This window comes from Eucalyptus grandis, chromosome 1, assembly GCF_016545825.1.
Source record: "Eucalyptus grandis isolate ANBG69807.140 chromosome 1, ASM1654582v1, whole genome shotgun sequence".
In the NCBI taxonomy this organism is placed as follows: Eukaryota; Viridiplantae; Streptophyta; class Magnoliopsida; order Myrtales; family Myrtaceae; genus Eucalyptus; species Eucalyptus grandis.
Window position 1 is genome coordinate 152,669 of NC_052612.1, and position 12,192 is coordinate 164,860.

The 12,192-nt window shown below is 40.5% G+C and overlaps 1 protein-coding gene across 1 annotated transcript; it reads right to left on the reverse strand.

The window, feature by feature from the left end:
- Positions 1-425: 425 nt before the first annotated feature.
- On the reverse strand, positions 426-3,154 carry LOC104443054 (pirin-like protein). Its single transcript, XM_010056442.3, has 7 exons — positions 2,768-3,154; positions 2,565-2,614; positions 2,401-2,439; positions 2,272-2,300; positions 2,106-2,168; positions 1,874-1,977; positions 426-1,325 (listed from the first exon to the last, which is right to left on the reverse strand). Exons 1-7 carry the CDS (start codon positions 2,992-2,994, stop codon positions 833-835), a joined length of 1,005 nt encoding a protein of 334 aa, XP_010054744.1. The 5' UTR covers positions 2,995-3,154; the 3' UTR covers positions 426-832.
- Between the last annotated feature and the right edge of the window lie 9,038 nt (positions 3,155-12,192).

The following is a 12,192-nucleotide window of genomic DNA, read 5'->3' on the forward strand; positions in this document are numbered from 1 at the left end:
ATGGTACGAATTGGCACATGATTTGTTACGGGAAACTACCGCATGGCATTTTTATGGGGGTATAGTTTGTGTTTGGTGGATTGTTGGGAAACTTGTCCAAAGGAGAAAGTACACACGACGCGATCTATTGGCTGTCCGTATTGAATTTCCTCTCATAATGACAGACCCCACTATACATCAACATTAACCAGAATTATGAGCGTAAATTTGTTGATAGCCGAGCCGATGTTACACCAGTTCTTGCCAAGTCATTCGAACAACTTTTTTTCCTTATTTATAGTGGTTCGAGCAATTTAGTTTTTGGTGGAGGGTCAACTGTGGTTGTGGGATTGATATGAGCATTGATGATTACTAACCCAATCTCACTAGAGGAGGAAAACCAACCCTACCAACAACAATTTTCTCAACCATCAACACTAAAGAGGGGGGAAAAGCAAAGAAAAGTAGTATATGCGTAGCCGCAAGGGGAGGCAAAAAGAAAACATTGTCAAGCACTAGTGACTGCAAATTGACCACCGAAAGGATCAGGTGTCGTGCAGAGAGAGAGAGAGAGAGAGAGAAATATCTTGGTGGTAGGAAGCAATAGAAGTAATTTAACCAAAATGAGCTTTGATCATCATGACTCAAATGATCGCTAGATTTGCTGTATCACCTGCACTTTAAATCTTCTAGAAGCCTTTTGCTTCAATCGGCAACACATCTTTCTTTTCAACTCCCGCTCTTTGTGGACACAGACAGTGACACTTTCAGAGAAGAAGGGGAGAGAGAGAGAGAGAGTGCTGTTTTTATTTCCTCCTTATTTTGTTTTGCCTAGCGTGATTTTGGGACTTTTTCAACCCACGGATCGAGACCTCCAGTACCTGGCCATTTCAAACCCGTTCTTGCCATATTGATAGTCTTCAATGGCTTGATCAATTTGAGCGGGCGTGTTCATCACAAAAGGCCCGTGTTGCGCCACCGGCTCATTCAGCGGCTGCCCGCCTATCAGCACGAACCTCAACGGCTTCGAAGACTCGTTCCACACGCTCACCCCATCCCCTGGACCTAGAACCAGCAAGTTGTGCGCTGGCACAGGAGTCGAATCCGCGGAGCCAAAAACACCTTCTCCTTCTATGACGTAGACAAAAGCGGTCCATGATTCGTGAATGCTTTGGTTCAATCTTGCTCCTGGCTTGAGAGTAAAATCAAGGTACATAGTTGGAGTTCTTGTGTAGACCGGAGACCTCACTCCCATCGCTTCTCCTGCGATCACCCGGACTTCGACCCCATCATCCTCTGCTGTGCCTATGTCCTCACTAAGCAATTCCTGGTACCGTGGCTCAATCCTGCAGTCGAACAAAAATATAGACAACAAGAAAAAGGTTTAATGCCAAAGTTATCGTCTCACTTGTATATTTTCACTAACCAGCCAACAAAAGACAAGAGAGAAGTCGTTGTTTTTCCAGTGTAGCAGAGACTAAACGTGAACATCTACAGGAGCGGGCAACAGCCGCTACCATAGGATATACTAGAATCCAACCTACCAACACATGAACTAGTAACTCCTTCCCACTGTCTTCATATATTCAAGAACTAAACCCCAACTTCCAAATTAAAAGAGGAGATAATTTCACTCTTTTTCTTTCCTTCTTTCTTCTCTTTTTCAGAGCAAGAAATAAGGTTTTCTAAAGTTGTTCGTCCAAAATATATGCCCCAACTTTACAGCATCACCATGTAAATTTGGGCGATAAGTCGTTAGAAAATTCAATGAGCGATCTATATGGTGAGTCCCTCTTCAAAGTTTTAAGGACAATATAGGCACACATAAACACACGTTTTGGTAGTTGTCATTGGGAGTGAAGAGAAGTTGGAGAAGAGTGATGGATGCTCATACATTTTGTCTCTGGAGGAGAGATTTATCCAGAGCTGGAGCCCCTTGTTCACTCCTTCTCCCGCCGGCATCTCGGAGTGGATGATTCCTCTTCCTGCCGTCATCCACTGCAGAAAGGTGGAAAAAAAATCAGATTCTCAATCCCCTTCATTTCATGGGACCAGCTTGGTGGGATTAACAAAGGAAACGATGACAAAAGCAAAAGAAAAAGAGAGACACAGAGAAGTTCGTTGACCTGCACATCGCCGGTTCGTATGGTTCCCCTGTTCCCAGCGAAATCTTGATGGGTGAAGGCACCCTGAACACCCAAAAGAGAGAGAAAAAAAAAGATTCAGCACTCTTCGAGTCGCGAAATTCGACCCATCTCGTCAGATAATCTGCACTCAATTAGACGGACTCACCTGGAGCATGTAAGTGACAGTTTCGAACCCTGTAGAGATGGGATAACAACAAGAACCGGGTCAACAACATTGAACATTCTCGTATCAATCCAAGAGAGTAGTAACAAAACGAACGAAAAAGGTGCGAACCTCTGTGCGGATGGTCAGGAAATCCAGCCGGAGGAGACACTGCAAAATTCGACAAGCCAACCGGAATTAATTGGAGAACACTAGTAATCACCAGCACCGCACTAGACAACCACCCAATAAAGAAAAACGAGAAAAGAAAAAAGGGGCGTCTTTGGGTAACAAACCTGAGAACTCATCGAGCATGAGAAAGGGGTCCAAGCTCCTCAATTCATTCCTGAAAACCCAAACCACCCAACAGAGTTTACCACCGTTCGGATCTCGCGAACGAAAGAGAAGGACAAGGGAAGAAAAGAAAACCGCCCCGTGAACCCCACCAAGAACCGGATCAAATGCGGGAAGGAGGAGGAGGAGAGGAAAAGTCAAAGACCTGCCAATGCTTCTGCGGACGACGGCGCCCTGGCCCTCGTGCTGCTGCTTGGCCAGGACCCGCTTGACAACGGGGCGGGGGGTGCTGAAATCGGGCTGGGACATGGCGCTCCTGACGAGGGAAGGGGAGGGGCTAGGGAGGCGAGGATGGAACAGTGGAAGAAGCCTGTGGGTGAAGCCGAGAAACAGGACCATCAGCAGTAGCCGCCCATCACACCTCGCTCTCATAAAAAGACAAAAGAGGATTCCACTTTGCCAAATTCCTCTGTGTCGGGCGGGCGTGACTCGTGAGAAGCTTTGAAACTTCGAAAGCCTTTATTTATAAGGAAGGCGAAGGGGAAGAAGAAGAAGAAGAAGAAAGGAGAGCGGGCAAGTAATGGGAAAACGGCCGAGAGGAGAGATGGAAAAGAAAGCAGAGAGAGAGAGATGGTTTGGGCTGAAGCGGGTCGGTTGGTCCGACGCACAAGGAAGTTCGTGGGTGGGGCCCGGCGCATTCTCGTCCGTGGCCGTCACCCACCCGTCACCGTGACGTCACGCTCCCGTTGCCCTTGCGGGCCTTTATTTGCCCTCTGCCCCATGATGGGCGATCGAACCCCCATTTGGTTTCCTTTTTTCTTTTTGGCTCGGTGGGTATTAATAATAATTGCCCCTTTTCAGAAAGTCAATATATATGCATGTGGTGGAATTTGGGTGTTGTTCTTCATTCGTGGATTATATCTTTGTATCCGATCTCCAATGTGGAGATTTTGATTTCCAACACATGGATTAAAAATCTTCTGGGCTACCCAATTAGCTCAGCTTAGTTTTAGTTTTGAGTGAACACACGATGATTAAGTTTCAATTGAGTCTTTAGAAGTGCTTGTTGAGTGCTAAGGAAGCTAGAGAGAGAGAGAGAGAGAGAGAGAGGTCTCAAGCCGTGCTACTGACGTGTGAGATTTGGCGATGGGTTGCTAATTTTGATTCGAAGTAGTCACGGATATGCTCCCATGAATGTGTGTCGCCCACCCCCATCAAGCTCCAATGATTTCTCTTCATCTCTGGAACTCGTTTTGTTTTGTTGCTTGCTAGGCTTTGTGATGATTTGCAATTTTTTCAAATAAAAATTCGAAATGAACATTATTTTTAAAAAATATATGAAGTAGCCAAATCGTATCGAATGAGGAATTGAAAATGCCAAATCGTCTCCAATAAAAGTCTTTGGACGGTCGGTGACTATTTTGACCATCGAAAAATGGATATTTTAGTAAAAAGAATTTGTAACCACATTTTTAAAAAATTTATTTCATTTTTCCTTTTCCCTCCCCTAACTATCACCACATCTTGTTGATGGCTGACGAAGGTTGCCAACCTTGGGCGAGGGCCACCCTCGCCAACATCGAGTGCCTGATACTAGCGGGGGTGACCCTCACCAGATTCAGTGAGGGCAACCCAAGCTTAAGTCTGGTGACCTCCGCCTTAGCAAGCCAAGGGGAAAACAAAAAAGAAATAGGAAATAAAAGAAAAATTAAAAGATGAAAATGCCCTTTGCCCAAACATGTTATGCCTTTTTTGAAATTAAGATAATCATTTCAATCTCTTATTTGAAATAAGTTCTACTTGAGATCCTTATTTGAGATAATTTGGCAACTTCATATTTATATTTGAAAGGGAAAATTTCAAATAAAGATCTAAAGTGAATCTATTTTCTTAAATAAGAACCCAAAGTGAACTTTGTATTAAATAAAGATCTGAAATGGACTCATTGTTTCAAATAAGGACCCGAAGTGAATTTTGTGTCAAATAAGGATCGAAAGTGATCAAGTTAATCTCTATTGAGGACCTTAGCTCGCCAACATACATTTTTCCGGTGATTAAAATGGGGGCAATTTTGTCAAGAACGTGTGATTGGAAAAGAAGGGAAAATTCTAAATTAATTAAGTTTAGTTTATTCATTTAGATGTTTACGTTTTCTTCTTTCTTCTACTCTGCTGCTCATCAACCAAATCGCTATCTAGTCATTGTCGTGACTCGATTCTTGTTGCTCCTTGCCTTGCTCGACTAGCGGAGAATTTGGGTCTCCACAAATAAAGAAAGAAGCATATAGTTTTCTTCTTGTTTTTGAATTCGTACCTCAACCGGCAGAGAATTTGGGTATTTGACTTTGCGGAGGATGGATACAAAAACCTAGGGTTTTTTGTTTCTATTTTAAGATTTGTTAATATTCCTTAGATTATTTTTTTGGACAAAATTGCCCAAACTCTGGTCATCGGAAATGTTGCATGCTTGATAGTTGGCAAATATTTGGATGACCAGTAGGCTCAGGTCCTTATTTGGAATTGATTCAACCACTCCGGGTCCTTATTTGAGACAATGAATCCACTTTAGGTGTTTATCTACCACAAAATTAATTTCGGATCCCTATTTGAGAAAACTAATTCACTTTGGGTCCTTATTTGAAATTTTCCCTATTTGAAACAATATTTTATTTTAGTCCTTTATTTGAGATAATTAAAATACTTCGGGCTCTTATTCCTAATAATGATACATTTTTTCGAGATGGTGTCGTATCTCTTTGGGCATCATTTTGGAAAATGAGTGAAATCTTCTCTTTCCCAAATTGGATGTGAAGTGAGGATGGGGGATGAGGAGTTGATGACGAGTAGGTGATGCTCTCCCATGGTCATGCATGACTCCTCCTGCGTTCACATCCATTGGGTTTTATCATCAAGACAAGAAGAGAAGAAGGAAGGAAGAGGAAGGAAGGGGAGAAGGAATGGATCCTTTTTTGGCGTCGAATCCAAAACGGTGTGGAGACGTTGACCCCTTCTGGAGATGCACGGCGTTGCGTGTCGAATCTTTACTATTCCGATCGTAGCTGTCCCCCGAATCTGACGGTTGCCTTTGCTGTAACTCGTTAGTGCATCATCGTTGACCATTTACAGGGTCTTCTCAACATGGGGCAGAAGATTATATCCACTACCCATATAAATATGTATGTGTGGGTATGTACGTATGACACGTTATATAAGTAAAATATTATAAGAAAATGACTGTTTTTTGCACCATGGGCCGCCTTTCTTTTTCCTCTTTCGATGGCAGAAAATGGGGATAGCCATCACGAAATATGTTTTTGTTTGGCCGGTTCCGCTTCCTTAATTTCTTTTCCTTGACCTAGTTATGACAGTAAACGCCACAAAACAATCCATTTTTAAGGGGCTCCGTTCGTTCATATTCTCCTTCTTTTAAAAACTAAAATAATAAAAGCAGCATTGACCCTGGCGATCCACGTGTTTACAGATGCGTTCCATGTTTCTATAATAGTCAAATTCTAAACACGGATTGCATATGTCACGCCCAAAGAAAAGCATGTCTAAGAGGTTTCTCGAACACGGGCGTTCGATCGGTCCGTGACACATACGCTCAAAAAAAAAAAATTGAAAAAAAAATTATCAATCAATGTATAAAGAAGACGACTGGGCCGTAAATAAATGTCGTGGTCCAGCTGAGGCGTGCATGCTTGCCAACTGCCAACTGTCTCTTTTTCCAAGCGATTTCCATAAGAATTTCCAGAAAGAAGATGACATCAAGTCTTATCTAAGCGTGGCGTTCGGGCCATTTAATTCCCCCCACAAGACTTTTTGGTAAAACCCCCTCCCTTGCATTTCACACCAGTTTTATTAAAAACAAAAAACTCGTTTTTGAAATAGTTAATAACTTTGGGAAGATCAAGATGTTGATTCTTAGTTGTCCTCCCTCCTAAACAAGGATAAGGATAAAGATGAATTGAAAAAGAAGAAGAAGAAGAAGAAGATAATGATGAGGTATGAAATCTCATCTTAGAATGCAATCATCAATTCTTGTGCTCACTTATCAACTTTTACCAATTTAACTCGATAACCTAAATTCGAACGACTAACCAACTTTTGTCGAATTAGGTTACAAAATAGTTACGGGATACTAATTCTCGACTTTGATTACTCATCGATTTTTTTAAAATTATTTTTTTTTTATCAAATTTATCTTTTCATCGAGCTACCAACTTTTATTATCTTGATGTGCAACCTCTTCTAGAACCCCTGATGTCCACGACTCTCGAGTGAACTCGGAAGCTCTATTAAACCGCTTAATCTGCAAAAGTTGAATGTGCGATCCTTTAAACCTCACGCGAGAATTCTTCTTTCGCACCCAAAGTCTACAAATATCAACTCCTTCAAAATTCAATTCGCTGGAATTATAATCACGAAATGACAATGCATGCCCCGTGAAAATTAGGAAAAAAAGAAAAAGAAAATCCATGCTTCCATTGCGTAAGCCGATCACTAACGGAGTAATTAGCATGCATCAAACTATCGTATCCAATCTCGATGCTCGTAGATCAACCCTTTGCAAGGTGACGGGCCCAAAAACTATATCGCCCATGGTTAAGCCCCAAAAATAAGTCGAATAAAATTTAGTCCGTGTACCCTTTTCAATTTCAATTTCAGTTTTTGATTAACTTGTGATTATCTCCCCATAATCCAAAAAAGATGATGGTTCTAATAATATTCTTCTCAATAATAATAATCCATATACTATGTTGAGTTCCCCTCGACAATGAAACCTTTTCTCCTCTCTTCTTTTATTTTTTTCGCCCTCCCTTGAACGGAGAACAAATAGCCTTGAATTATATATATACAAGCACCTTCAAGATGACTCAAAAGTCTGGCAATAGTACGATGCCAAAATCGGATAAACCCCACACTCCATCTGTGCAATAAAAAACAACAGTAATCATCCATTAATATCCTTTTTATCCACTGACAGAGTACTTCAATTAAGAGAGGAAGATGTCGTTTACGTCTATAAAGATCCTTTTCTAGTGTTTTCATGGATGTAAAGGAATCGTGCCCGTTTTTACATTAGATTTTATGACGGCAGCTCCATCTCATTCTGAGTCAGGCAGCAATTTAGATTGCTGAATCAGTGGCCTGGGGGGGAAGCCGATCGTAGATATTCCATCTTGACCGCGTTTTTGTCAAGCAAGAATGTTGTTTACACACCGTGTTTGTATTTGCAGTAACAGCTGCAAACCATTTCCTGTCTTTTTACGATCAATTAAGCGTTCTTTGAGATGCCATCCACGTTGAACCTGCAAGGCTAATTATTGGTAACTTGGTATTGCTACATGCCATGACCTGCTTGATTGCGAATGAAATTGCTCTCTGGTCAAAAGTTTTTTGAATTGGGGCACTAGGTGAAGTATTGTGCGACATCTGACCCATGTTGGATTTGGTTTTCCAGGTGTCCCTTGGACAGAGGAGGAACACCGACTTTTTTTTGACTGGTCTGCAGAAACTAGGAAAAGGTGACTGGCGTGGGATAGCGCGCAATTATGTTACGTCGTGAACTCGTGCTCATGTGGCTAGCCATGCCCAGAAGTACTTCATTCGGCAGACCGTCATAAGAAGCTAAATTCTTATCATTTGAAATTGCTGATGCAATGGTTCAATCATCTCTTTAAGCCATGTGATCCACACCGCACACATTGTTAGTACGCCCTAGGACCCATGCCACCCGTGCTCTCTTTTTATTTGTTTCACCAAAAATAAATATTTTGAAAAACATTTATCTAAAAAATAATTTGTTATGTCACTTGAAATAATTAGTCAATGGAAATTGCTTGCATCATCAACAAAAATTTATGCCTAAACATTTTTGTAAATGATGTAAATTTTTTTATTCATCCATTTTTATATGTGATACAAATCATCATTTTTAATTTTTGCTCTTAATGACAAAGCCAATCACGTTGCGAGAAATAGCTAGACTCCCACCGAATAATGTAAATTCCTATGTAGTTTCCGAATTTAGATGGACCATCTTAGCACTTCGTGCCGGCCCGGACCCACCTGATATTTTCTCTGCTCAGCCGCGACAGCGGTAATAGCACAACAAAAGTATGGCCCGCGCGTATGTTCATCTCTTCCCGTTCTAGGCATGTCCAAGAGTGACCTCCCTTTCGCCCGCGTCCATAGCAAAATTCAGTTCGACATCTGCATTAAAAACCGACAATTGAGGGTCCTTTTCCAGGTTGTTTTTGTCGTACTGAGATCTAACATATATTAGCTGAGTTAGCCAGCCAGATTTTACGTGCTCTTGCGTATTCATGCATGCACAATTACATCCGTATCTAATATATATTCATGACTGAATGTAAGGTCAATCAAAACTCCAAAGATTACCTTCAATTGTCGAGAAAGAAAAAAAAAAAGGAAGATAAAACTGGAATTCAAATAAAACAAAGTTTTTTTTTTAAATAAAAAAAAGGTGGGAGAAGTGGAAGGTGCTAAAGTTGTTTCCCACATTATCTGATTGAAAGATTTGACTAAGCTACATTATATATATATATATATATATATATATATATATATATAGTTATCCACGAGTTGAGCCTAGATTTGAAGTGAGAAAAACCAATGTACTACTTGATTGTTTCCACTTGGTTTTCCTTTGTTTGGTTCTTCTTGCCTATTTCTTGGGGTCCTTTGTGTGAAAAGGCAAATAAAACTAGTGCACTGGAAAGTTATCCTAACCTCCATGGGGTTAAAACTTCTCAAAGGATTGTACTCATCTTCATCACTGAACGATGAGGATTTTAGGTTTCCTAAAGGGCAAATCAAAACGCACGAATTCTTTCATGGAGGGAGGGAAAAGAAGTTCACGTACCTGCACATCATCTTCGTGCAACCTCCACGGCGCTCCACATAAATCTTACAGTTCGCAGACCGCTTCCACCGCTGCCTCTCCGCGAGACGTTCCAGCAGACGATTATTATCGTCCTGGAAATGGCCACTTCGATTGCAACTGCCCCCTCCACACTCGTTGATAATCATCTCCCTGCAGCCCAAGTTCGGACAGTAACCCTTCGCGAACCCTAGAACGGCCGATTAGCACAGAAGGTCCCACCATCGGGTGGACCGTACCCTCGGGACAAGTGGTTTGCAGGTAAGAGGATCTAGCATCGCCTCGCAGTTCAACCCGGGACATCGCACGTTCACCACTCCATTGTCGATTTTCTCCACAATGTATGAGGACATGCAATGACTGCAGAAGGAGTGATCGCACCGCTCCGAGGTCTAGAAGATTGAGATCGATGGAACATCTTCCATGCATATTCCGCAACGTATGGTTGTCCTCAGAGGCGGTGCTTTCAAGGTGAAACTCAACCGTAGATCGCTCATGGTGGTGACTTTCGACTTCTTAATGCTGTGCATAGTATAAGTTGAGTGCGTACGTGCGTTTGTGTGTACTGCAAATTTACATCCCACTTGTACAAGGATTCTGTTACCAATAGTATTCAACGAAGATGAAGCCCTTCGGCCCAGCAAATCCATACCCTGTTTATTACCTGAGTGTGCTTACTACTAATAACCTTTTGGAAGACACAAATTATCATTCCAAGTCTTCTTAATAGAGGCGTGCAAAAGAACCGGACCCACCCGGACCACCTGGAATCGGTGGTTGTTGAGGGAACCGGTCCGGTTCTCAATTCCAATTTATGAGAACCGGTGGGTACGTTCCTGATTATATTAAAATAATATATTAGTTTTTAATATTGAAAAAATGAAATTACATATTAACAGACCCAAATCAAATAATTAAAAAAATTAATTAAAGTGGGAAAAAAGTCCAAAGCGCACTAAATAGAGAGGCACTGGTCTCTAGTCAAACCAAATGGAGAGGCGCTGAAGCTAAAAAGTCCAAAGTGCACTTTGACAAAACGTCGAGCAATTGATGAGCAAAAAGCAAGCACGTGAAGAAGTAGGGCCGCAGGAGGAGGAGGAGAAGAATAGGTTAGGCGGTGAAGAACCAACAATTTTGGTCAAAAACTAAAGTTGTTTCCCGTCAAGATCGAAGCTTCGAAGAAAATGATATTATTATTATTGTGAAATCGGTTCCATGGATCCACCCGAAAACTAGACCGAATCGACGGTCCGGTTCCCGGGTAGATCCATGCAAGTAATGGATGGATTCCAGTTCCAATTTTTTGAAACCGGTCCTTAACAGGCAGTTCTCGATTTTGGGTCGGGAACTCGCGCGGACCATGCACACCCTTACTTCTTAATGAGTTCCGTAACTATATTAGCTAAAGAAAAGTCACGAAAGGATATTTTGCAGGCAAATTACTATTAATGAGGTCAATTACGTAGGCCAAAGAAAAGTTGCGACCGATTTGGTAATCTGCTAAAATTAGGACAGCAGAAATTTACTATTAACCTAAGCGAATTACTTATTTTTATGAACAGAATGAAGTTACAACGACAAAAGGGAACTTACATCCTGTATAGAATAGTTACAGAGAGGCATGTTACAGTTAAATTACTACCGATGAGGAAAATTACAAAGGTCAAAGGAAAGTTACAATTGATTCTGTTATTTACTAATAGCATGAGAAAGAAATTTACTATTAACTTAAGTAGATTACTGGTTTTTATGGCGTATTATGAACCCAAAGAAATTGTGACGATAAAAGGGGAAATTACGTGCCACAAAAAAAAAATCAAACATTAATATTAGTGAGGACAACCGTGTAAAGAAAAGGAAAGTCACTTTCAATTAGGTAGTTTACTCACAATAAAAGAAAAGTAATTTACTATTAACTTAGGTAGACTACTATTTTTTATGGAATATAACGAACCACAGGACGGATCAATTTATGAAAACAAAAGAGGAACTCACCATCTTAAAATTTAAAAGAGTTACGAAAGGACATGTATAATAGGTCAATTACTACTACTGAAGACAACTATGTGAGCAAAAGGAAAGTCACCATCATTTAGGTAATTACTAACAATGGAAGAAAATAAGCTTACTGTTAACTTAGATAGACTAACAGTTTTAAAGAAAATTTATGAACCAAAGAACCACAAACACGTCCACTTGGGAAAAGTTACAAAAAGATATGTAACAGGATAGAGGTACAAACATTGCAAATTAAAAAAACAAAAGTTGTATAATAAAACTTGAAAAAGTTCATGAGCTTTGTCTTTATCCATAATTTTGAAATGGTAAATCAAATGCATATATTCAGTTCCTTTGAGCAGCAAAATCAAACAATTCAAACCTTTCATGCAATTAATTACCTGTTTCATGGCATGAACTACTACATTGGTTCGAGGATTTTTCTCCTGAAATCTTTCAGCAACAAAATGAAAGGGAAGGTCAAGAACCTACCTCCCAACATGTGGATAAATGTGGAAAATGTTATTATTCCAGTCCTAGACTTATAAAGTTATTATTTAGATTCAAAATCTATTGTGCGAATTTCAATGTAATGCTAATACTCTCAATGGTTTCAATGTCATTTTTAACATTTGCGTTATATTTCAATTTAGTTTTTTCAACTAATTATTACTTGGAATTATTAATGTGGTGTTTCAATTATCATCTACCGTCCTACATAAAGGC

Bases quoted from the DNA above. Each gene is read 5' to 3' on its own strand.
- LOC104443054 (XM_010056442.3), bottom strand. From the start codon at position 2,994: ATGAGAGCGAGGTGTGATGGGCGGCTACTGCTGATGGTCCTGTTTCTC. The intron at 2,440-2,564 runs GTTTGTTACCCA...CGAATTTTGCAG, and splicing joins CATGCTCGATGAGTTCTCAG to TGTCTCCTCCGGCTGGATTT. The intron at 2,301-2,400 runs GTTCGCACCTTT...CCATCTCTACAG, and splicing joins TCCTGACCATCCGCACAGAG to GGTTCGAAACTGTCACTTAC.